The following is a 27212-nucleotide window of genomic DNA, read 5'->3' on the forward strand; positions in this document are numbered from 1 at the left end:
TTTAAAGTCAGCCCCAATAACCTAGTCAGCCCAGAGAAATTCACATGCTGTAAGTTTGCACAAGCAGATGTGCTGAATGCTCAAAGCCTGTAAACAAAACAGGCAAACTGGCTCCCTCTTGCCTTTCAGAAAAGATTACAGGAGACACTGCTTACATAACTCTTAAAACTCACATCACACTGTCTGAAACATATACTCCCCATCTCACACAACTGACACCGTTTGAACAAAAAGCAGATAACAACTGTCCTCATAGTTTCACCCCTTATGGGTAGGAGATTGTACAGCTGGGAAAGTTTGGTTAGTAACTTTTGGGAGGAGGATACTGCATTTTTCAGAGACAGACACGGATGTTACAGACATACATAGATTAAAAAAAAAACTTACCTCCTCAAAAGTCATAGACCAACTACCGTTTTCAATCATAGGTACAAAGACAATTAAAAAAAAAAGAATATCCAATGAAATTGAACACCTACTAAAATTTTTATAAAATGGCAATAACAAAACAGACACTTCTTAATGCTCTTTTGCTTTTCCTTCGAGTGTCATATAACTCTAAGTTCTCTCTGTGACTGCAAACATTCAATGGAACAAAGATACTTGAGGCAGCCAGTGGGCAAGTCTCAACTCAGGAAGACTCATATCCTCAAACTCCTCCCTCTCCACATTGCTGTTTACAGTTTGCATGAATGACTAAAATGCTGTATGTGGAACTATTAAGGAACTACGGTGTGAGGTGTTGATACTGTGTTGTTAAAGCTGGGTGGAAGGAACTTCCTTATATGACAAGGTCAGAAATCTTGCAAAATAGTTCATCTTCAGACAAAAGAATGAAATTGCTGGGCAGGGCAATGCAAAAGAAAAATGGATCCTGGATCTCATGTGTACCTGGGGGCTGAAGTCTGGGTGAAGCAGTTCAAGGGATTGTGAACGTTATTTATTTCAAGATGAGAAACCAGAGAAATGTAAACTGGTAATTAAAAGTAAAGAAACTAAGCTTTAAAGGAAAAAAAGATGAGGAGGGAGGCGGCTTTATAAACCCTAGCTCAATATTTTGGGTGTTGTCTGCTGCTATGATGAATTCTTGGCACATGTTTTTAAAGACTTTTAAGGGTCAGGAGAAAATGTTTTCCTAAAAGACTCAGTGCAAATTTATTAGCAACAACACTCTCAACTCTCACATATTTTCTTTTGGATACCTCTTTTAAAAGAGTTGACAGCTATCATATTCAAGTTTTCAAATGCCTACAGATAAAATGTTTAAATATCTATGTTGTCCATAATGAAGATCTGAGAAAGAAAATATGGATATTTGAAGCTTTTGTGCTTCCCTCCTTTACTCATCACATCCAATTTTATCTTTGTAGTGGAAAATTTCAAATTTTTAAATGTCAAACTAAAAACAAAATCTTGTCAGTAATAAATGACAGCTGGCCAAACAGACTGCATTTCTTTTAGCGCTTAAAAAACTATCTTAGGTTATACTCTTGCACAGGGATCGGCAAACTTCTAATGTAAATTGCCAGACAGTAAATATATTAGGCTTTGCAGGTCGCATGGTCTATGTTGAAATTTCTCAGCTCTACCAGTGTCATACAAAACCAGCCATACACAATAAATAAATAAACAGGTGTGGCTGTGTTCCAATAAAACTTGGTTTACAAAAACTGGCAGTGAGCCAGATTTGGCCTATAAACCACAGTCTGCAGATCCCTGCTCTACTCTAGTACACAAATCAAATTTTCAAAAAGCAAATGCATTCTAGATGATAAAGAAACATATTAGTGTCAGGTAATTTTCTCAGTAATACTTAAACAGAAAAGAAAACTTTCTAAAAATTAAAGTTTCTTGAAAACTCTGAAGATCATCAATAAACATACTAGAAATTCTTAGTGTGCCTAAAGCATATTCTTCCCCCAAGGGTTAAGTATAAGGGACTCAGTAGAGCAGCATTGTTAGAAATCGCCCACTCCTTATTAGCTATATTGCTTGAGAAGCCAAAAGGATTTAGTTTTGCATCTTCACCATCCTATAACAATGAACCCTCTGGGTTATCCAAGCTCAAAGACAAAGTGGAAGCCTTCTGAAGTTTATCATTAAGTTATCATAGGCATATATAAACCATCGTTGTGTCTATTACTATTCCTTAAAAGCACATTATTTCATAACATAATATTTCCAAGAGCCAACACAGTTTTTGGGATGTGAAAAAATAATAAAATGTAAGTTTATTTGCTATGGCAGAAAAACTTTTTTTTTTTTTTGAGACAGAGTCTTGCTCTGTCACCCAGGCAGGAGTACAGTGGCACGATCTCTGCTCACTGCAACCTCCGCCTCCCAGGTTCAGGAGGTTCTCCTGCCTCAGCCTACCGAGTAGCTGGGACTACAGGTTATGTGCCACCACACCTGGCTAATTTTTGTATTTTTAGTAGAGACAGGGTTTTACCATGTTGGCCAGGTTGGTCTTGAACTCCTGACCTCAAGTGATCCACCCGCCTCAGCCTCCCAAAGTGCTGGGATTACAGGTGTGAGCCACCCCGCCCAGCCAGAAAAACATTTTTCAAAGACAGATTCACTTATCTTGACTCCCCTGAGTAAGAAAGGGTCCAACAGTTTTTTTTAAAGTCTACTCCCTCTTTTTTATAGGTAAGAAATGTATCCTAATTTAAACTTTTCTTCATTTGTCAAGTTTAAAAGAAATGTGAAAATTAAACTATTGCATTAGATATTTAAGGATGGCAAAAAAGTGGCCGGGCGCGGTGGCTCACGCTTGTAATCCCAGCACTTTGGGAGGCCAAGGCGGGCAGATCACGAGGTCAGGAGATCGAGACCATGGTGAAACCCCGTCTCTACTAAAAATACAAAAAAAAAAAAAAAAAAAAAAAAAAAATTAGCCGGGCGTGGTGGTGGGCGCCTGTAGTCCCAGCTACTCAGAGAGGCTGAGGCAGGAGAATGGCATGATCCCAGGAGGCGGAGCTTGCAGTGAGCCAAGATTGCGCCACTGCACTCCAGCCTGGGCGACAGAGTGAGACTCTGTCTCAAAAATAAATAAATTAATTAAAAAAATTTAAAAAAAATTAAAAAAAAGGATGGCAAAAAAGTACAATTAAGCATTATTTCAAATATTTCATTTGTATTATTTTTACTATGCATAATAGCTTAATTTGAAATTACATGTAGGAGCAATTGCTGTACAAAAACCAGTATGTGCAAGAAAAAACTCTGTGGAAACATAGAGGAATCATTTTCTTTGTTTAAATTACATTTTGATTTTAAAAATTACTATGTTTAATCTCAAGAATGAGGTTAAACATTCTAAATTTAATTGTACTGAGCATGGATAAGACACTTCAATTAGAAATTATGTATTTATAATAATATCTGTGTCCCAAACCCAAGAGAGTTTAAGCATTCCAGTTTCTTTTTAGTATTTTCCCATCTAGAACAGGTAGCCTTTATTATGCTTTGGGAGATTCACTGAATTTAATTAACTAGCTGTGTGTGGGTGTGTGTATTTTTTTTTTTTTTTTTTTTTTTTGAGATGGAGTCTCACTCTGTCGCCCAGGCTGGAGCGCAATGGCGTGATCTTGGCTCACTGTAGACTCTGCCTCTTGGGTTCATGCCATTCTCCTGCCTCAGCCTCCCAAGTAGTTGGGACTACAGGTGCCCGCCACCACACCCAGCTAATTTTTTTTTTTTTTTTTTTCAGTAGAGATGGGGTTTCACCATGTTAGCCAGGATGGTCTTGATCTCCTGACCTTGTGATCTGCCCGCCTCCGCCTCCCAAAGTGCTGGGATTATAGGCGTGAGCCACTGCACCTGGCCCTTTTTTTTTTTTTTTTTTGAGACCGAGTCTGGCTCTATTGCCCAGGCTGGAGTGCAGTGGCATGATCTTGGCTCACTGCAACCTCCCCCTCCCAGGCTCAAGCGATTCTCATGCCTCAGCCTCTCGAGTAGCTGGGACTACAGGTGCTTGCCAGCACACCCAACTAATTTTTGTATTTTTTAGTAGAAGTGGCGTTTCACCATGTTGGCCAGGCTGGTCTGGAACTCCTCATCTCAAGTGATCCACCCACCTCGGCCTCCCAAAGTGCTGGGATTACAGGTGAGAGCCACCATGCCCGGCCAATTAGCTGTGTTTTTTAAGGCTTAACTCACATTTGTGCAAGTAGTTCTTTAATTAAACCAGAAAAGCATATCAGTCTCCAAAGGTAGATGAAGGCTACAGATCTCCAAAAAGTACCATCAACTGATACCATCACTAGAAAACTTTCCTCACAATAGAAACAATTCATCTCTTTAAGATAGAAAATATTTTAATTTCTGAAATTGGTAACTTTGCTTCTTAAGGGCTTAGTTACTGGTTTCTGAAATATACTAAAACAGCTACACATATTGATAAACGTGTGTTTTCTGGGAACCTGTATAAAAATGAAAACATGCTTATTCTACAGCCAAATCTTTATCCTAATTTCACTTCATTAGAAATCAATCACTAAATTTACAAACCAAAATGTTAGAGTAGACAAAGAATTTTACACAAACCTGGTCAGGTGCAAGTTAAGAAGGAAGATAAAAGGGATTTGAAATAAACATTCTACATTGTTCTTTCAAAAAAGTTTCCTTTCTGTCTCTTGGAATCTAGTCATGAAGAGAAACAGAAAGAGTAAAGGCTATAAAGAAGTCATTATGGTGTTCACTGAGTTTAAAATATAAACTGATGCCAAGACCAGGTAGCACAGGCAGTGCATATATGTGTGTGTATTACCTACTTATATATGTTTATATGTGTGTATACATATAATGTACAACATATGTTCTATCTGGAAATTAATGGGCATCACTAAAAATTAATGTACCACCCACTGTGTTGGCTTTTATTCTACAAATATGGACACACAACAGGAAGCTGTCCCTCCTGCTTCTAAACAGGTACCTCTGGTGTGTCTTAGGGTTCATGAAAGGAAAAGGGTAGGCTAAATGACAATCCTCCTGGAACATTCTGCTTTTTTTTCCTTTGGAGATGTAATTCACATACCATAAAATTCATGTTTTTAAAATGTGCAATGTAATGATTTTAGTATATTCACAAAGTTGTACAATCATCACTACTTCCTAATTCCAGAAGATTTTCATGATACATCGAGTTTTAAAATTTAAATTTATACTGACATTATTTCATCTCTTTCTTTGTGGTTGAGATTTAAGTGTTGAATAAAGGTGACTACAGGGATATAACCTGAGCATGAAGATATCTGCATATGTCATAAAAATAGACATAAAACACATGTTTACATAGATACAGCAAGAAGTATGACTGTTGAGAGCTACCTCTACATTGCTGGATATTTATTCCCACCTCTAGGTTCCCTGTGATAGCCCTTTTACGTATGCCACCATGTCTAAAAGAAATAGCATTGAACTGAAATACCTCTTAAAATATCTTATTATATAACATATGTGGGCTTTAAAAAATAAATTTCCCACAACCTTCTAACTCTCTTGTCATATGGCAAGCAAGGGTGCGGAAATGACTTTTTAAGCAATATAGATTCTAATGTTGAGGAGGGGTTGTTACTGAACTGGTGCAAGTTCTCACTCAGTGCCCTCAAAGATCTTCCCAAGTCAGTCTTTAAGAGTTTACATTAACTGGGTTCCCAGTCCAAGATCTATGAATTACAAAGTGCTCATTCCCAGGACAGAGATCTTATTCTTCACAGGATTAAATTTAGAAGATGTAAAAGGTATTTTCTAACTTTGCTACTTTAATTAAGATAATTATAATATGGCTTCTTAAACTACATATTGATCATCTTACAAACCAAACATGTTGATGGTTAGAAACTTATGTTGTTGACTGCCACCTTGAAGATGTAATTATAATCTAAGAACTATAAATTTGCCAAGTGTATTACCAGGACAAATGCCTAGACATTATTAAAAGAGTACAGAGACATTCGATGAATGTACTGACAAGTTATCACAATAATCTAAAAGAAATAGCAATAGAGGGTATCAGATATGGGCAAATAAGAATCAACAATACTTGAACTTAAAACGTAATGGCTGCTTTCAAAACAAGAAGTTTAATCCTACTTTGATCTCTCAATAAAAACTATACATATTGATAATCTTACATGTTATAAGTACTTTAAAAATAATGTATATCTTACTATTAATGTATACATACCTGCTTTGTCACAAAAAAGGATTTAAGACACAATAACAAGTTCAATTCCAGCCTGATTTTAAATGTACAAGTTTGGTCTTCCATTTCTCTCTTATTTTAAAGCACTCTTCACAGAATTTATTCATAATAATGGTAGTAATAAGAAAATCAGAATGATATTAGCAAAAGGAGAGCTTCATTTTGGATGCTTAATAATAGTTTATAATTACTACCTTCAAGCCTTTCTAAAGCAGCATGCTATGTGATTTACATTAAAAGCTGGTTTTATTGAGGGGATGTTGGTGGTGAAAATTAGCTTCAAACATTATCTGTTAATAAATAGTTATCTGCTATAGAAGTATGTAGGATTTTATAATCAGATCTTGAACCACTTCTATAAGCAAGGGGAGATTATTGGTTGGCAATACTTGAGAGAAATAAGATCAATCAATAAGGGACTAGAGGGGAAGACCCACATAAGGTGGCATTATTCTAGTAATAATTGCATAATCTGTAGTAGTAGGCTTCATAAAATAACAGCCATTTATTGAACACAACTATGAGCTGAGTCCTTAACATACAGCATCCCTCATCCTTGTAACAATCCATCAAGGAATCAGAAACACTATACCTTTTACAGATGAGAAAGAGGTTCGATAACTAGTCCAAGATGCCGAATGATGGCATAGGGATTAAAACCCTCAATGTGGAGTCCAAATCCTGTGCTCTAAAAAATGAGCAAGATTTGAGTTCAGGTCTGACTACAAAATCTACATACTCCTACCATGTTCCTCTGCACACATCCCATGCTATTCAATTCAGCAACAGAGATAAGATATTCTGTGTGACTATGCTGCCTATGTCCAGCTCTGACCACATAAAGATAACTCTAGTTACAAAAGTGGAAGTCATCCCAATGTGGGTGATTTAATTAATAATGCCACACAGTCCATTTCTTGGCAGGAGATTTTGGCACTGCTGCTCAGTGCTGACAATACAGTATTTTTTTATCTTAGTGTATTGATGTGGAGGGAGAAGGAGCTATTACGTATCTGTGTGAGTCTGAAAAGTTAAAGCATGTTGAAGAGAGACGATATTTTACTTGGAAAAAAATAAGTTGGAAATAAGTGTTTCCCAACACTGCATCCTGGGAACAGTGTTGCTAATTACCATTGAAGAGATTCACAATTAATGAACGTATTAAAATGAAATTATTTTGATTTTGAAACTTCATACTTTAAGTCAAATATCACTGTTGTTATAAATTCATTTGTGGAAATAAATGTTGCAACAAACACCATTACTGTGCTCAATATACCTTTGTGATTTTTATTTTTCCTTCCAAGTGAGTTGGTATTTTTAACATGTGCTACAGACAGAGGCAAGTTTGAAACATCCTTGTGTCAGTCTTGGAACAGTTCACCTGCTAAAAGTCTTTGTGGATATGATCATGCACAGCTAAAACAGTACTTTGCCATTTTTCCTTTTTGTTTCATTTTTGAAAGTAGAAAGCCACTTTCTTTTTCCCCTCTCTTTCTCTCAGCTTCTTATGAAGATTCCCAGTATAAATGCAACAGCTGGAGTTACCTACAAATATACAAACTGAAAGAAAAGAAATATTATGGTTGGCTATTTGGGAGTCTCCTGAAATGAAAACATACCTGGACAGTTAGCATGATCAGAGTGCGTCTAAATCAATCAAGGAGGAACAGAGGGAATTGAACTTGCCACAACTGCTGCTTTAAGAGAAAAAAAAAAAAAGGTACTTTGCTGGGAATGGTGGCTCGTGCCTGTAATCCCAGCTACTTGGGAGACTGGAGTGGGAGGACTGCTTGAGGCCAGGTGTTCAAGACCAGCCTGGGCAACACAGCAAGACTCAAGTCTCATTTAAAACAAAAAAGAAGGTACTTTGATAGGTGCAACATATTTCTCATACCTTGTATCTATCCATTGGGTCTTCCTGTTGCAGCTGACTCTCTCGCATTGTCTGATATTCTTTCTCATATTTCTTCAGCTTCTTGGTTGGTACCTGCAGGGATTTGAGGAAAACCATGTTAGACAAGGACACCATTTATGAAAAAAAATTCAGGTGTGTTTGCTAGTTAAATTTCTGGCATTCTAAGGAAACATGCTCAACTGAAAGTTAGGAGAAAAATAGAGATTCCAGAGTAGGGGTTGGCAAACTTTTCCTGTAAAGGTCCAGACAGTATATATTTTAGGCCTTGTGGGCCATATAGTCTAAGTTGCAAAGATTCAACTCTGTCATTATTACACAAAACCTGCCATGGGTGATACCTAAACAAATGAGCCTGGCTGTGTTCCAAGAAAATTTACAGAAACAGGCTACAGTTTGTCCACCTCTGTTATAAATAATATTGCTGATGTCACAACCTTCTCTTGTTAATGTATTTAATAGTGCTATTAATTTTAACTTTCTTAAGTATAATTCATTCATATCCTTCTATTATGTTGAAAATGAAAATTATTATTTTATACAAGTAAAAAATTGAGCTACAAGAAATATTCTAAAATGGCCTGGGCGTGGTGGCTCATGCCTGTAATCCCAGCACTTTGGGAGGCTGAGGCGGGTGGATCACTTGAGGTCAGGAGTTCAAGACCAGCCTGGCCAACATGGTGAAATCCCGTCTCTACTAAAATTACAAAAATTAGCGGGGCATGGTGGTGGGCATCTGTAATCCCAGCTACTCTGGAGGCTGAGGCATAAGCCTGGCTTGAACCTGGGAGGCTGAGGTTGCGGTGAACCAAGATTGTGCCACTGTACTCCAGCCTGGGTGATACAGCAAGACTCAGTCTCAGAAAAGAAAAGAAAAATATTCTAAAATGGTGTTAGTATACTGAAAAGAAAGGAGGTTTTAGTGTGTGACAATGAAAACTCAAATATAGAATCATTATGCTGTATGAGATAATAGAAAGTCATCTAAACAACTCATTTATTTCTTGCTAAAATTATGTCATCCATAAAAGACAGTAGTTTACTCTTTTCTGAAAAAAGACTAGATTCCAATGGACTCTTAGAATTTTAAAAATAAACAAATAAGCACAGCGTAGTATAAAAGCCCTCAGTAAACAGATATTTAACCTCTCTTTAGGGGACAGTGGTGCACGTCTATAGTCCCAGCTACTTGGGAGGTTGAGACGGAAGAAGTGCTTGAGCGCACAAGTTCCAGGCTGCAGTGCACTATGACGGCCACTTACTGTAGCCTGGGCAACAGAATGAGACCCTGTCTTTTAAAACAAACAAACAAAAAAACTCTCCTAGCCTCACTTTCTTCATCTATAAAATAGCAGGTAAACAAAATTTCTACCTCATAATGGTGTCAGGAGAATTAAATGAGTTAACAGAGAAGTTATCTAAAACAATGCCTGGTTCATGGACATTTAAAAAAATTTTTTTTTAAATAAGTATTCAATCAAAATTAACATATTAGAACTTATTCTGTTCCATAATACATATTAAATCTACTTTTAGCCTTTCTTTGGACAATCAAAGTTATAGAATTCCTTTACTTACATTATTTTATTTTAACTTTTGTAGAGATGGGGTCTGGCTATGTTGCCTAGGCTGGTCTCAAATTCCTGGGCTGAAGCGATCCTCCTTCCTCAGCCTCCCAAAGCATTGGGATTACAGGCATGAGCCACTGTGCCTAGCCTATGATTCCTTTAAACAGCAACACCTTTCCTTAATGTTTTTGTTGGGTTTAAGATTACAAACGTGCTATGTTGCAAACTTCTTGCGTACTCTGAGAAGGCAAGGATGATGTGTTGCCCTCAGTATCTGCCATAATACCTAGCGGTATTTGGCTCATACTAGGCCCTCAACAGATTGTTCCTTGTTGAGTTTAAGATATGGTATTTAGAAAACATATACATATGAGTGAGAGAGCAAAAGAGAATGGAAAGCATCTAGCATGAATATAAAATTATCTCACAATTTCCTTATTTTCATTAAAATGAGGACAGTACTAATTCTCTGGCATCTGGCCAGATAATTTGTTACATAAAAAACAAAGACACCAGGTGTCATTCCCCATCTTATTCTAATTACTTTGTTCTTCTTATCCAGGAACACTATGAAGTACTAGAATTATCTGCTTCTGACCACAATTGGGAAGTTTCACAAATTCAGTCCAAACCTGATAGATGATACCAGTCAACAACCACATTATGAGAATATTCATCTGGCTGATGGGGGAATGTCTCCCCAGCCAAACAAGGAGTGAGGACATTTTCCAGGGTGTAACTGAATTGCAAAGCCACTGTTGAATATTGTTATGAGAAACACGAATCCTTTATTACTCCATCTCCAGAGACCTCTAACAAGTATACTGTGACCAACTAGAGTGCAATAGAAAGGAAAGCACCACCTGCCAACTGTGTAGCCTCACAGATCATTAGATAAACAAGGGAAATATACACAATCGTGTTAACAAAATGACGACATTATTTTTCTTGGCTTTGATAGCAGTCTCAATTTCTTTTAGTTTTATTTTCTCTCTATATATTAATCATACACTGAGAAAACCAAAAATAGACTCTGAAGAAGTAGTTGCAAATCACTAGCACTAAAATAGCCCTGGAGCTATAGAAAAAGGGGAAGCTTCAGGGTTTTAAGCAGTAACAAGGTGTCTCCAATGTTTCCCTAGGAGCAGATACAAGGGCCAAGGGGAGCAGCTAAAGGTATTGTGAGGAGACAGCCTACTCCAGGAGCCATTTTCCCACCAGATCGGAAGTATTCCAGTATTTTTACAGCAGGAATACCATACCACTGGACACCAGGCTGAGTATTAATTAGTCCCATGTGGAAGTATTTTCTACATGGTTCTAAAATGGATCTACTCACCGGTGACTGAATTACGTACTGGAAGCTTGTGCCTAGAGAATTCTGAAACTATAGTTTTAAACTTCAAACTATTATCAATATTTTCTTTACATGTAAGAGAAAAAAAAGTCCTTTTAAAGGGATATTTTTACATGTCCTTTTAAAAGTCACTTTTGCTACTTATATTAAGAGGTTCATTTCAAAGTGAAATATTAAAAAAAAAAAAGGCAATAACACTCTCAATAAGCTAATCCTTTCCCATCTGGCTGAGATTCTAGGATATTTGGCTTCATCTTGTTCAGGGAAACAGAGCAGGTTCCCAGAACAATATGTTGCTAGGAAACCTTCCAAGCTTATTTATCTTGTGTGTGGGGTGATACTGAGCATCCACCTGTGTGATTGGCACAATGTAAAAGAGGGGAAAAGGGTGGAGGAGGAAGAGACAGGGGAGCTGATATGAAACTCTTGTTATTTATGAGGTAATCAAAGAAAATAGATTTTCAGTTTTTAAACCACATTTCAGGACAAACTTGATTTTATTTTAGGGAATACTGAATGGGATACAGACGCTTGAAATTTTTCTTTCTGGAGAAAGAAATTTAAAAACCTCTCAGGTAATTAACATTTATTGTTCCCCTTTCAGGGGGACTATCCCCACGGATGATCAAAGGTCAGTTCCTGGTCAACATAAGTAAACAAGCTTGTTTAAGATAAATTTCCCTACACTCCCTTGTACCTACTCCTTGCCCAATGCCTCAGGGTTATAGAATAGCTGCCTTCAGCTATTCTCCCCCGGGGCTCTGCAGAACCTTCTGACCTTTCAGAAGGTTTGTGTCCTTTCCCTATAGTTTTTCCCCACCACTCTGACCGATATCCCACAGTGTCCGCTCATATTTTCTATTACGTTTCATTGTATTCCACAGTGATTTCGCAGACCCTCTAAAATGATTTCATAACCAGCAGTTTGAAGGACACTGCACGAAATGAAATGGGCTTTTTCATCTATTCCCCTGATGATAATACTCAGAGCGTTATAATTCTAAATCACTGGAGAAGCTTTATTAACTCTACTTATTATCAATACCCTCACCTGTCATTACAGATCAGAGTGGGTCCTTGTCAGCTGTTATCAGGAAATACAAAGAATAGAGCTTAATGAATTTAAGGCAAAGGGGAATGGTAGGGGAATGGCGAGGGAGTGTTAAACAGTGACCTTCAATAACAGTAAAAGACAGAGCACAATAATTACTTATTTGCCTTACTCAATATTAGTCATGCTGGCCTCAGATGGAGATATGGGAGGGGAAGACTGAAAAGAATATACCCAACTTTCTTCATTCTCCATGTTTTCTCTCTTCTTCTCATTTAAGGTGTTTATTTCATATTTGTATATATGACTCTTGCAGATTGAATATATATTAATTGTGTTGTATATCAATAATTATCGGAAGAATTTGCCTTAATAATCTTCATCTCACTAATCATATCAACCAGTGATATCATCCTATTTTGTATTCTTACTTTCATATCTTATTTTGAATACTTACTAATATTTGAATTTCACATGCATTAGTTTTTCGTTTGTTTTTTTTTTTTTTTTTTTTTGCACGCCACCATGCCTAGCTAATTTTTGTATTTTATTTGAGATGGAGTTTCCCCACGTTGGCCAGGCTGCTCTTGAACTCCTAACCTCAAGTGATCTGCCCTCCTCAGCCTCCCAAAGTGAGTTATTTCTAATAAAACTTATTTTGGCCAGGTGTGGTGGCTCATGCCTATAATCCCAGCCCTGTGGGAAGTCAAGGTGGGTGGATCACTTGAGTTCAGGAGTTCAAGACCAGCCTGGACAAAATGGTGAAACCCTGTGTTTACAAAAAATACAAAAATTAGCTGAGCATCGTGGCACATGCCTGTAGTCCCAGCTACTTGGGAGGCTGAGGTGGGAGGATCACCTGAGCCTGGGAGGCTGGGTTGCAATGAGGTAAAATCATGCCACTGCACTCCAGCCTAGGTGACAGAGTGAGACCCTGTCTCAAAACAAAACAAACAAATAAAAACATATTTATTTACTTACATATAAGATTTGGTTAAGTTTCCTGATTATCAAACTCAATCTTTTTTTTTAAGAGAGAGGGTCTTGTTCTGTTGCTCAGGCTGGAGTGCAGTGGTGCAATCACAGCATACTGTAGCCCCGAATTCCTGGACTCAGGTGATCCTCCCACCTTAGCTTCCTGAGTAGCTGGGACTATAGGGGCACACCACCATGCCTAGCTTTTTTTTTTTTTTTCGGTAGAGCCAGGGTCTCACTATGTTGTCCAGGCTGGTCTCAAAATCTAAGGCTCAAGCAATCTTCCCACCTCAGCCTCCCAAAGTGCTGGGATTACAAGTGAGAGCCACCATGCCTGACCCAAACAAGATCTTTGTACATTTAGGAGTTCAAGGGCTTTGTATATTTAGGAGTGCTTTTCAACACCACAGATCTTAAACTTCGGATCATAATTAACGGAATAACAGAACTCTTAAATAACAAATTTGAAACTCACTGTAGTAACTTGAAAAGAACTTACACACAGAAAAGAGAGAAATAACAGAATACACATGTAAAGATTTTTCAAGTTGGTCCATGCTCTGTAACATATATGGCATGATCTTTGGCATATCCTGACTTTATGAAATAGTATATTAATTTTGTGAAAAGTTGGTTTTGCATTTAAGAAGAGAAAAGAACCTGGGCACTACCAGTGTTTCTCAAGGTAAGATATTATTGGCATTTTGGGTGGAATAATTTTTGGTGTAGACTCCGCTCTCCATTTCTGAGCCCATGGCATCCCTGGGTCCATTTATGATTTCACCTATTAAATGTCAGTAGCGGCTGCCTGTCACTGTGACAAACAGGATGCCTACAAACCTTTCTAAACCAGGTGTGGGTGTTGGGGGCTGGTAGGTTTGAGGGGTACATGCTTGAGAAGATGTGGGATTCATACTAAAAGCCTCTGAGCTAAACTATCAATAAAGACAAGAGGAGAGGCCTGGACCAGTGTGCAAGGTTTTTAGCACTGCACTGATGTATTCAGATGTCCACTTCCCTCTGCTTTGTTATTTGTTAGCAGTTATTGGCACTAAGTATGGAATTCTTTCATGTCAAAAAATTTCCTAACAGTTTTAAGCCTATAATTTAGAAAAATCTATATTTAATCCTGCCAGCAACTCCATGAGGGAAGTATTATTTGGATTTTACAAATAAGTTGAGGATAGGTAACTTTCCCAAGATCATACAGCTGGTAAATAGTCAGAAATGAAATCCAGTTGGCCTCCAGAGCCTGCCCTCTTTAACTACTTTGCTCTACTGCCTGGGACCAGATGATTAAAGTAAAGCTGTTCAAGAAGTTGCCAGTCTAGACATAGTGCCAAATATGTGTCTAGTTATCATCTAGTTTCATAAGCGCAATAACAGATATTTATAAAAGGTACAAAGATGATCAAGAAGAAATTTGTGGGACAGAGGGTTGGAGAGGGAGAAGCACCTCAGTGAGGAGGATTTTCATGATGACTGGTTTATGCAAGCTTCCTTGCCCAGTTAAAACACAGAGCATTTCTCCTGTGCTCAGTTTTAACATTGGGCCAGTCACTTCTAAGAGCTATCATTCAAGGTTTGATGAATCAGCTTCTGTAATTCAGAAATGAAAGATACAAAAATATTAATTTATGGATGCAAATACTGGTAAAGTACATCACTGTGTTTTTCTTTTTTAAAGGCTGATATGACCCAAGTTAACATTTTCTGAAGTGAAGACTCCTGGTGCTCAGTTCAGGTGACTAGAAAATTAATAGGCCAAAGGTACTAGCCATTATGTGCTACTCTTGCTCACTTCAGACAATTTCTTAGGATGAATATAAATTATTTCATTTAATATATTAATCAATGGGCAGAGAAAAAATAGATATGTAATATAGTATCACTTTCCTTGGAAATTTGGGGGTTGCTGAGAGTTTCCAAGTCAGAGTCACAGTTATTTTTGCAAGGACTTATCAAGAGATCTGGACATAAAGTGGATCAGTGGCAACCAAAATTCTAACAGTCAGTTTGCAGTAGTATAATGGACTCGAGAAGAAACAGATGAAAAGGAATCAGGAGAAGGCATCCATCAAGAGGAGGGACACGTCCTATAGGCTTCACTTAATCCTCTTCATAGTGGTCAGCAAAAGAAGTCACTTTGACTCCTTTTAAGCTTTTAGCACTAGGAGGAGAGGGAACTTATTAAACAATGATATTTTGCCCCATGTGTCTTGAGTGCAGGAGGAAAACCTTCAGAGAATGTAAGAGCCTGTAAATAATTATTAGTTGTATTCTAATACTTAAGGAACATAATGGTTTAAGGGGTGGGGACAAAGGACATACTTATCTCTTGCAACTCTAATTTCCAAGGCTTATTACAGACATCAAATTCCCAGGCATTCCCCTCCTGAATTCATACTAACATACAATCTATGGTGCTGTACTTGTTTTAATCTCATCTGACATGTCTAGCTTTCCCAATTACTCAAGCCTAGTGGTGTGCACACTTGTGACATGTACCTGGACCTTTATTCATGAATAATTATATGACATGAGCCACTTTCCAATGTTTGTGGCTTACTCCAGAATGTAGCATACTCATCAAAGTATCTTTGAGAGCTTCTGAAATACTGATTTGTACTTTATTTGCCACATTCTAGTATAAGCTGTGGTCCCAATGCTGTAGCAATTTTGGGAGACTTGCATTTTATAGAATCTGCTTACCTGTTCATTTTTAATTCCTCATCTTCAGTCCTGTAAGTCTAATCTTGTATAATATTTTTTGGAACTCCTTGGCACTTCTGCTTTAGGTATTTCCTATCAATAAATAATATCTGGAGGTAGAGGTAGGACAACTCCTAAATTTATAGTTTTCAGCCCAGAACTTCTACTAAGCTTAGCCTGCATATCCAATTGTGAACTTCCTATCATCATTTGGATGGTTAACATTCAAGACATTTAAACCTGGACTAATACCCCACCTTCTACCCCCAATTTGTTCTTCTCCCACGGTTCATCTTCCATCCAGAAGCTCAAGCCAGAAACCCACAAGTCACCATTTTCTGCTCCCTCAACAAATGCTCAGGCAATCCATCACTAGATTCTATACTGTATGCCTCCAAAATATCTATCTTGTTTTTCTTTTGAACTTCATTGGCAATGCCCAATTCAAGCCATGATCACCTTTCATCAGAACTAGTGCCATAAATTCCAAAGTGGACTCCCCATGATCATAGTTGCTGTACTAAATCTTTTTGCCATTGGGCAGCCAAAGTAATTTTTTCCAGGATGCAAATCTGACATCATTTTCCTTCCTAACATTTTCCAATTGCTTCCTATTGCACTTAGGATAGAGAAATACTTGGCTCTGCTGGTCCTATAGAATCTAGTCTCTATCTATCTCCCCTTCACTCTCTTTGCCTATATTGTGCAAAAGTGTGGTTTGTCCATCCCAGGAAGTACATAAAACTATCCAAATAGGTACAGAAAGCAAAAGGTGATTATTAGAATTTCATGTTCTGTTTTTAGAACATGAAAATAGTCAGGAAGGACTGTTTTTATTTCATCTTTTAAAAAATATTTGTGCTTATTGTAGTACAGGTAGCTAATTTATTTAAAAATGAATATACATATATTGGTGGTATGGGCTCATATGACTTTCATTCACAAGGATCACAATCAAGAGTTTAAAGACAACCAGTCTCTGCTCCAGCCACACAGGACTTCTTTTAGTACCTTTACTACATCATGCCCTCCCCTGCCTCAGGCTTCTGCTGGGATGGATCTAGCACATTCACCCTAAAATTCTGATTCAGAAGATCTGAGGTATGATCAGGCACCTCTATCTTTTTTTTTAATCTTAATGTTAATATTTGTGGATACATAGTAATTTAATATATATATGGGGTACAAGAGATAGTTTGAAACTGGCATGTAATGTGTAATAATCAAATTAGGCAAAATGGGGTAGCGATCCCCTCAAGCATTTATCCTTTGTGTTACAAAGAATCCAGTTACACTCTTTTTTTTTTTTTTTTTTTTGAGGCAGGGTCTCGCTGTGTGGCCTCGGCTGAAGTGCAGTGCCACTCACTGTAGCCTCGACCTCCTGGACTCAAGTGATCTTCCCACCTCTTAGCCTGTAGCTGGGACTACAAGCACCTGCCACTATACCTGGCTAATTTTTTTGTATTTTTTGTAAAGACAGGGTCTCGCTATGTTGACCAGGCTGGTCTTGAAACCCTGGGCTCAAGTGATCTGACCTCCTCAGCCTCCCAAAGTGCTGGGATCACAGATGTGAGCCACTGCACCCAGCCCAATTATACTCTTTTAGTTATTTTTAAATGTACAATTAATTATTATTGACTGTCGTCATCCTGCTGTGCTATCATACATGAGGTCTTATTCATTCTTTCTCATTTTTTTTTTGTTCAAGTACCTTTATCTTTACAAAGCTACTCAGGCAATTTTGATATACTGCCCATCTGAAAACCACTGAACTAAACATTAAGCACTAGAAAGGGAGAAGAGACAGGCTAGAGAAGCTTTTATGAATTGGCCTGAGAACACAACCACCACTTCCTAAGGGAATATCCATTCTGAGTTTCAAACAACCAATTTATAAATAAATTTTAGGAGAGAAGAAATTTGTAAGATCAGGAATGACTATTTTACTGTCCCAAAATATTTCAAGAATCTATGTATATAAGCAGCTTGGTTATAAGAATAAAATCAAGTTTTAAAGAAGAGAAAAACCATATTCTTCAAGCACAATTATTTGAGCAGCAGTTTCTCTTTGATACTTTATTTGGGGTGGTTTAGAAATTAAATAGGCTGGCTGGGTGCGGTGGCTTACACCTGTAATCCCAACACTTTGGGAAGCCGAGGCAAGTAGATCACCTGAGGTCGGGAGTTTGAGACCATCCTGGCCAACATGGTGGAACCCCATCTCTACTAAAAATACAAAAAAATTAGCCAGGCATAGTGGCTCATGCCTATAATCCCAGCTACTCAGGAGGCTGAGGCAGGAGAATCGCTTGAATCCAGGAGGCCGAGGCTGCAGTGAGCCAAGATCGCGCCATTGTACTCCAGCCAGGGTGACAAGAGCGAAACTCCATCTCAACAAAAAAACGAAAGAAAGAAAGAAATTAAACAGGCTTGGCTGGGCGCGATAGCTCACACCTGTAATCCCATAATCCCAGCACTTTGGGAGGCTGAGGCAGGTGGATCACCTGAGGTCAGGAGTTTGAGAGTTTGAGACCAGCCTGATCAACATGGTCAAACCCCTTCTCTACTAAAAATACAAAAATTAGCTCAGCGAAACTCTGTCTGAAAAAAAAAAAAGAAAGAAATTAAACAGGCTTGCATTTGAAAACTTTCTCTGCCAAATACTAGCTATATAATTTTATGAGCAATTTACTTAAACCTCTTACTCAGAACTTGAATTGTTTATGTTTTGTAATAGGGTAACACAAGCAACTACCATGACCATCTTTTTTAATTGAGCACAAAATGCATGCCGCAGCACTGGCCTAAGCACTGAGCACATATAAATATAAATATAAATATAAATACAAATATAAATATATATATATATTTTTTTGAGATGGAGTCTCGCTCTTTTGCCCAGGCTGGAGTGAAGTGGCGTGATCTCGGCTCACTGCAACCTCTGCCCCCTGGGTTCAAGCAATTCTCCTGCCTCAGCCTCCTGAGTAACTGGGATTACAGGTGCCTGCCACCACACTGGGCTAATTTTTGTATTTTTAGTAGAGACGGGGTTTTACCATGTTGGCTAGGCTGGTCTCAAACTCCTAACCTCAGGTGATCCACCTGCCTCGGCCTCTCAAAGTGCTAGGATGACAGGTGTGAGCCACAGCGCCCAGCCATCATTTAGCATTTTTTGTATTTCTTAAGCCTCACAAAGAAACTGGGGTGTTACTATATCCATTTTATAAATTGAGTAAACCAAGAAAGACTAAGTAACACACATAGGCCCCATAATAATGACTGACCCTACAGGCTTTTGTTTTAAGAGATTGGGTCTCACTATGTTGCCAGGCTGGCTATGAACTCCAGGGCTCAAGGAGTCCTCCTGACTCAACCTCCCAAGTAGCTGGGACTACAGGCACATGTCCCTGCACCCAGCTACCCAAAAGGTCTTTTTGACACCAAAGTTAAAGCCTTAATCATACACTATGTTACTTGACTATCATCTACATTGCCTGTCATCTAGCCAACATGCATAGCTCTCAAACCTAGGACCTTTGATAAGCCTCATCAGTAGCCTGCAGCAGTTAACTGAGCTAATCAACTCAAGGATGGAGGTGCTGTTAATGCATAACTGAGAGGTAATGAACCTAAGATATCTGCCACATTACCAGGCATAACGTAGGAGATTAAAAAAAAAAAAGAAAAAAGAAAAAGAATACCTTTACTTTGATCTTTCTGGGCAAGCTAGGAAAAAAAAAAAAAAGAGAGAGAGAGAGAGATGGCCAAATAGACTCTGGGGTGGTTGAATCAGGAATTTAACTCTGGGAGAAGCCTGCTTAAAATTCCATAAAGTCTTAAGAGGGGGCAGACTGAAAATAATACATTTTTCCTCCTCTCACAGCCTTCTGAAAAGAAAGCATTGAGAGCATAAACCACTCAGAAGATTTACAGCTTAAAGCAGATCACCTTAAGGTACTGGAATCAGTCAGTGCTTAGATGGAACATTTTTTGAGGTCTACATCTTCACTGAGTGCCCTTCTTCTCTATTTCCTATACTTCCTTGTTTCTTTCTGTTCCCACTGTGTCCCATATGGATTTGTACAAATAATGCTGGGTTCTTTTGTTCACCCACATGCAACAGTTGCTGCTGGATCATAACCATTCCTTCTATTGGTTTTAAAATCTGTTTTTCTCCGATTCCTTACACTTGAAGGAAAAAAAAAAAAGGACATTTAGCCTGTTTTTCTTTTAAGCAATAAAAATTCTTCTCTCACTGTATTGATTATTCTCAATGTGGGGCTAAATTGTGGAAATTCTGATTCTTTTCCTCTTTGCAAAAATTAAGAAGCAGTAATATCAAGTTAGTATACCATGTTGGATGTTTTTTATTTCTTTTGGGGGAGGTGCTCAAAATCCATTGTAAATCTCAAGTAGAAATCTATTTGTAAATGAGTTTTTGGTTAGAAATTTATCACTTAAAAATTTTAGTACAGTATTTGGAGAGTAATGGAATGACTACCAAGCACTAAAAATTGAGACAGTAAGATGGCATGCATTAAATCTGGTTACATGTTGAATTGTATTGGTCTGATTCCAGGGAGTAGAATAACCAGATATAGTTCCAAAATTGGACCACAGAAAGCTGATACAGCTATGCATTCAGAGTGAGTTAATTAAGCTTATTTAAACACAGACAATAAGAGAGGAGAGAAAGAATGATGGGAAAACCAAGTAGGACACTGTTCTCTATTATTATCAAGTGTTAACTTCATTATAATAGTACTGGCTTTTCCACCATTAAATGCTAAGAAACCTGAAGCATTACTTTTATGTCAGTTGTCGCTGGCAATTAGATCAAAAGTAAATACATATCGCTTGCTAAAAATACAAGAGGCAGAAGGCTGTAGACATTTATGCTCTAAGAAATTTAATTTGAAACTAATGTATAAGACAACCTGAGTAAATCTGACTTTAGAGAGATTCAACTTTACTATACCAGATTATATGAGAAGGACAAACAGTGGAAAAGAAAAATGGAGAATTTTACTGTATTCATCCATCTATAAAGACAGTAAGTAAAACTGGTTAAAAGTCATCACTAGCAATATTAAATTGCATGAAGATTGCACTGACTTTTTTTTTTTTTTTTAATTTTTTGAGACAGGGTCTTACTCTGTTGCTCAGGCTGGAGTGCAGTGGTACAATCACAGCTCACTTCAGCCTTGACTTTCCAGGCTCAAGAAATCCTCTCACCTCAGCCTCCTGAGTAGTTGGGACCACAGGTATAAGTCACCACGCCTGGCTAATTTCTTTGTAGAAGTGGGGTTTCAATGTGTTGCCCCAGCTGGTCTTGAACTCCTGGGCTCAAGTGATCTGTACACCTTGGCCTTCCAAAGTGCTGGGATTACAGGTGTAAGCCACTACACCTGGCCTTGCATTGCCATTTTTATACATCAACTTCTTAGCTTGGGAAGATAAGCTTATCCATACAACTTTGCTTTTGTTTTTTTTTGTTTTTTTTTTTTTTGAGACAGAGTCTTGTTCTGTTGCCCAGGCTGGAGTGCAGTGGAGTGATCTTGGCTCACTGCAAGCTCCACCTCCTGGGTTCAAGCGATTCTCCTGCCTCAGCCTCCCGAGTAGCTGGGATTACAGGTGCACACCACCATGCCTGGCTAATTTTTTTATACTTTTAGTATAGAAAGGGTTTCGCCATGTTGGCCAGGCTGGTCTTGAACTCTTGACCCCAAGTGATCCGCCCACCTAAGCCTTCCATAGTGCTGGGATTACAGGCGTGAGCCATTGCATCTGGCCACAACTTGGCATTTCTAAAAATGATTTATTCATTCACTCACTCAACAAGTATTTATTTACCATTTACTATGTAGCAGGCAAAGCCGTCCTGGAACAAAGGCACAGTCTATCACCTGGAGGATTTTACAGTCTGGTGGGGAGAAAGTCTTTTTTTTTGAGACGGAGTCTCGCACTGTCGCCCCGGCTGGAATGCAATGGCGTGATCTCGGCTCACTGCAACCTCCACCTCCTGGGTTCAAGGGATTCTCCTGTCTCAGCCTCCTGAGCAGCTGGGATTACAGGTGCCCGCCACCACATCTGACTAATTTTGTATTTTTAGTAGAGACCGTGTTTCACCATGTTGGCCAGGCTGGTCTCGAACTCCTGACCTCGTGATCCGCCTACCTCAGCCTCCCAAAGTGCTGGGATTATAGGCATGAGCCACCGCACCCAGCCTGGGAGAAAGTCTTAAAAGAAATAATCACAGTATAAATAAATACCGTATTTACAAAGTAAGTTAAGTGCTCTGAGGGAGAAGAAAAGGTGGAGGGATACTAATACATGGCTCTAATTTTTATTGCTTCTCTGAGGAATGACAATGAAGCTGAGCCTTGAAGAGTAGGTTAGCCAGTGAGGATTAGGGAGAAGGGGTGTTCCAGGCACAGGGAACAATGAGCACAGGATGACCAAGAGCAAGACTGGGTACATAATTTGCAGGCTCAGTGCAAGGTAAAAATTGAACACAAAAACTAAGAATTTCAAGCTAGTGATAGAGCATTCAACCAAGTATGAGGACCTATGTGACTGCACAGGTCACACACACATTAAGCCAGTTTTGGAAAAGGATGCATGTTTAAGGGACTTAAGGCCAGTTGCTGGAGCACAGTGAGGGGAGGGATTGCTAGCTGAAGAGTATGAGAGGTACACAGGAACCAGTCCAAGGTGCAGGGCCTCCAGGGACCAACCTCACAGAGGTTCATAGTTTCCCCAGATAGTTAGCAAAGAGCTATTGTGTAAGCAAGGCTGTTACGTAATCATTCTGCTGGGTGCTAAGAGGAAGACAAAGAAGATAGTTTCTGCTTTTAAGGAGCTTACAAATAATTATATAATTTAGGGTAGAATGTGACAGGTTCCACAAGAAAGGTATAAGCACCAATATATGGGGGCTTCAAGGCATGAGGATTACTCAGTTGGAAGTGGAGAACTGCAAAGCACACAGACAGAAGGACTGCACGCTGACTGAAATTAGCATACTTCTGCCTTTGGAGCTATGATTTAACCATATCACTGCAGGAACAGCAAACACATCCAGCACTTCCTATGTGCCAGGCACTGAGTGCTATATGCTTTATATGTATGAATTCATTTTAGCCTCACATCTCTGAAGTAGGTGCTATTCTATCATCTTCATTTTACAGAAGAAGAACAAAGGCACAGAAAGGTTAAATAGCTTGTCCAAGGCCACACAGCTAGTAAAGTGGGGATTAATTTGATCCAGGCAGTCTGGGTTTAATATCCTTGTTTTGAACTATTATACTATACTATCATCTTACTAACATTAAGTGTTTTATTTTGCTTTGGTTTTTAAATCTGTGTGCTATAATTGCACCTCCTTTACTTTTCTCCTGGTGTACTTGGTTAGTTATATATACTGCTTCAAATTGGCTAGGAAATACAGAACAAGAGAAATAATTGTCCTAAATATTTGTCCTTCTTTATTATCTAGAGGCAGATTTGGCCGAACAGCAGTATGAAATACATTTAGGTATGAGTTTCTGAAAGAAGACAACATAGACAGCACTACTTTCCTCTGCTGTTGACGTCAGTCCTAGTGTGTCTTTGCACTAATGGCTAACTAGAGCCATGTAGTTATGGACAGTTACTCCTGACTCCCTTAGAACTATGAACAGTGAATTAATGGAACTCTAAGAACTCACACATTGGCTCCCAGTGTCCCTATGACCCAAAGCTGGATCTGTTCCTTACAGAATTGGTAAGTACATGCATGTGCTCATTATAACAAATATCTACTGTGTACAAGGCACTATGCCACATGCTATGTGGGATACAAAGAAAGTTATGACACAGTCCTTTCATCAAGAAACTTACAATAAATTTTAAAATTTTATTAATGCCATAACAGAAATATAAGCCTCATTCTATGATGGTGTAGAGGAGAATGAGTTCACAAATCCATCAGGAAATTTAGGATAGACTTTAAGGAAGAGATAGCATGTAAGCATCGTCCTGGAGGGAGGTTTTGCTATTGACCATTCCGAAGTGTCAGGGTTTTTTTTGTTTTGTTTTGTTTTGGTGGCAGGAGGAGGAGGGTATATATCAGTGCCTCCAAAGACTGAAGATAGGCATGGCCATAGGTCTCCTCACTACGTTTCTACCAGGTAGGAAGCATCTTCTGTTAGGTGATAGTCAACAGGCCCAAACAGTGCTCTGCCTCGGGTGACACTGTGCAGGCATTAGGCTACCTGGCTTGCCAGAATCTTATGTGCAGTTCATGTGCCAGAGGAACCTGTATGGTATTTCTAAGCAATCCAATTTGAAATTATTTCTGACATCCTTTATGCTAACTAGAAAACTCTCTGGTGTAGATTTAAAGATAAGCAGGTTAAATTTACAGTAGTTATGTCCTCATTAGGGTATTTCCAATGCCAAACAAATACCCTTACATTATGTATTCCCATATCAGTGTTTCAAATGTTAATCAGTCGTGTCCAGGGTGTAGACTAACTAACACACTGTGTAGACTGAGGTGTTTTAATGTAAATTACAGATAGTATGAAAGTAGGGTAGGGCTATGAGAGGGGTACAGGGAGGGACAAGATGTTCCAGATGGAAAGAACAACTTGTTATTGCTTATATCTTTCCTCATACCTAAAGGAAACTTCTGTAAGCAAAGGCATGGAGCTACAAAATGTGGGCCTACTAAATGTGCTAAGCAGTTAGTTCTGTTTGTTTGGGTGAGGAGCTAGATGACCTGGCATAAGGTACCTGCAGAGCAGGCCGGAAAGAATACACAAGCCAGATTGAAGACTGTCTAGGTTGCTGCCAGTCGCTGAAAGCATGAACCTATTTTGGTAGTTGCTAGCGCAGTGACCATATTTTCTGAAATAAAAACCAGGCAGATGGTCTTAACAGATGTTTGCATCCATTCTGGATATGAGAAGCAATTTGGAATACGAAAGAACCTAAAATACTAAAAGTTTTTGGATTGTTTTAGTAGCCGGGCTTATAAGGCAGAATATCTGACGTTAGAACTGTCTTTTAAAAGAAAAGTCTTGTCACAATGATGTGAAGAGATCACTGAGGTTTTAAAATAGTAAAAGGATCAAGACTGTTTTTACAAATATGAATCTGGAAATCATGTATATGCTAAAGTAGAAGGGAAGATAAAGAAAAGAAGAAAGGGTTAGGTGTAGTGGCCACACTTGCGATTCTAGTATTTTGGGAGGCTGAGATTAAAGGATCACTTAAGCTCAAGAGTTCAAGACCAGCCTGGGCAACAAAGCGAGACCCCATCTCTACAAAAAATTAAAAAAAAAATTAGCCAGGCATGGTCAGTGGTGTGTGCCTGTAGTCCCAGCTACTCCAGAGGCTGAGGCAGAAGAATCCCTTAAGTCCAGAAGTTTGAGGTTGCAGTGAGCTATGATCGATCATACAACTGCATTCCAGCCTGGGTGACAGAGCAGGATCCTGTCTCAAAAAAAAAAAAAAAAAAAAGAAAGAAACAAACAAACAAAAGGAGAAAGGTAGCAATTGAAAGGACATTTAGGAAGTTATGAAAATAAATCAGGAGAAAGGGACTTTGTGAAAAAGGCGACAGTAGAAAGGGAAAGGAAACAAGTTTTCCTAGTCATGGGAATCAGTCTATGTCACTCATGTAATAATCACATATGGCTGTTATGAGCTATTCCTGGGGTATGAATTTTCCAAACTCCACTGGGATGCCTTAAGGAAAAAATTCAGCCTTACTTACAGTTGGTATCTACTGCAACCCAACATAAACCTAAAGCAGATTTATTCAATTACGCATATTCTTACTGTCTCGTGATTCAAATGGAATTTGTTAATTAGTTAAATGTTGGAATAAAAGAAACAGATAAAGACTATGCCTATACATTTTCCTCAAGTACGGGTGTTACAGGAGATATGTGATGACACAGAGCTGATAAGTGGAAAAACACAGAAATGCACTTAATATAGGATATTCTTGTTACCTAAATGAGAAAATTGTGATAACCAATTAAATTTGGCAGTTTTCTCTGATATGTTTGACAGAGCCAATAATTACCTCTGTTCTGTGGGGCAATTTCTAAAATAATGCATAAGAATAAGACTATTTGAGAAGACCTTTTATACTATGCAATTGGAGCATTCCCTAAATCAAAACTCATTTCTTTTTTTCTTTCTTTTTTTTTTTTTGTGAGACAGAGTCTCGCTCTATCACCCAGGCTGGTGCAATCTCAGCTTACTGCAACCTCCGCTTCTTGGGTTCAAGCAATTCTTCTGCCTCAGCCTCCCAAGTAGATGGGATAACAGGCACGCACCACCACACCCAGCTAATTTTTGTATTTTTTTAGTAGAGATGGGGTTTTGCCGTGTTGGCCAGGCTGGTCTCAAACTCTTCACCTGAAGTGATTTGCCTGCCTCAGTCTCCCAAAGTGCTGGGATTACAGGCATGAGCCACCACACCTGGCCCAAAATTCATTTCTTTAATCTTGGATAGAACAAACATGACAGGAAAGTTAGAACACCAAGCTTGCTAGATTTTTAACACATAAACAACAGATATATACCTATCAATCCATCAAAGTATGTTCAAGATAATTCTCATTTCAGAAAAAACGGTAATATCAAACTTTCTAAAAATTGATTAAAAAAACGAATCATTTTTTATGTACAGAGTAAATCAAATGAGACTCTATCTGAAATTAGGCTTGGCCAAACACAAGTAAAGGAAAGACCCTAAGATTAGCTTATTTTGTGTGCCTCTTTAAGGTCCATCTACTGCAGTTTACACATAAACGATTGCTCTTCAAAGTCTGGGGTGGGGTGTTATTTATGTTCCCATTTCTATGGAAACTGTGGGGAGGCATAAAAAATATGGTATGGGAAAATGTGTATTTCAACCCTCACTTCCCTTCTACGCGTCCAGCCCAGCCCTCCTCATTTCCAGGGGAACAGGAGTTGAAAGACCTCTGGCAGCTGAAAGTAAAAGCTCACTAACGGATTGCAGCTGTTTGACTGTCAGCTGAGAACTGCAAATGACAGTTTATGGCGGCTGTTAAAATTTTTAAATGATGTTTTCCCTAATAAATCCCCCACTGTAATAATTTACAAGGGGGAAACTGACTATATAACTAGTGCAAGGAAAAACACTCAATGGGATCTTCTGAAGCCGAGTCTGTTGCTGCCTTTCATAATTCCAATGTCATTGATCATTTTTCAGAGAATGACTGCAATAGGAAACACAGTGAAATCAAAAGTACCCTCATCAACTCACTCTGTCACAAACTTCCTCCAAATGGTGGGTGTGGAAAAGTACTCGGTAACTAATTAAACTGAGGATGGATGGAGAAAGGGAGAGGGAGGAAGAATCTAATTTAACATTTAAACACTATTTAATTATATTTTAT

The 27212-nt window shown here is 38.5% G+C and overlaps 1 protein-coding gene across 10 annotated transcripts in view; it reads right to left on the reverse strand.

The window, feature by feature from the left end:
* The window catches only part of RABGAP1L (RAB GTPase activating protein 1 like), an 856710-nt gene that overhangs the window by 30915 nt on the left and 798583 nt on the right, over positions 1 to 27212 (reverse strand). For 7 of the 10 annotated variants that reach the window (XM_030823945.1, XM_012511351.2, XM_030823947.1 and 4 more), the window contains one exon: positions 8109 to 8201. In XM_030823945.1, the coding sequence (XP_030679805.1) occupies positions 8109 to 8201 (93 nt within the window). Of the gene's footprint in view, positions 1 to 7472; positions 7775 to 8108; positions 8202 to 27212 lie in introns of those variants that run through there. The other 3 variants (XM_003258906.3, XM_030823952.1, XM_030823946.1) reach the window with 2 other exon arrangements.

Source organism: Nomascus leucogenys, chromosome 12, assembly GCF_006542625.1.
Source record: "Nomascus leucogenys isolate Asia chromosome 12, Asia_NLE_v1, whole genome shotgun sequence".
Taxonomy (NCBI): domain Eukaryota; kingdom Metazoa; phylum Chordata; class Mammalia; order Primates; family Hylobatidae; genus Nomascus; species Nomascus leucogenys.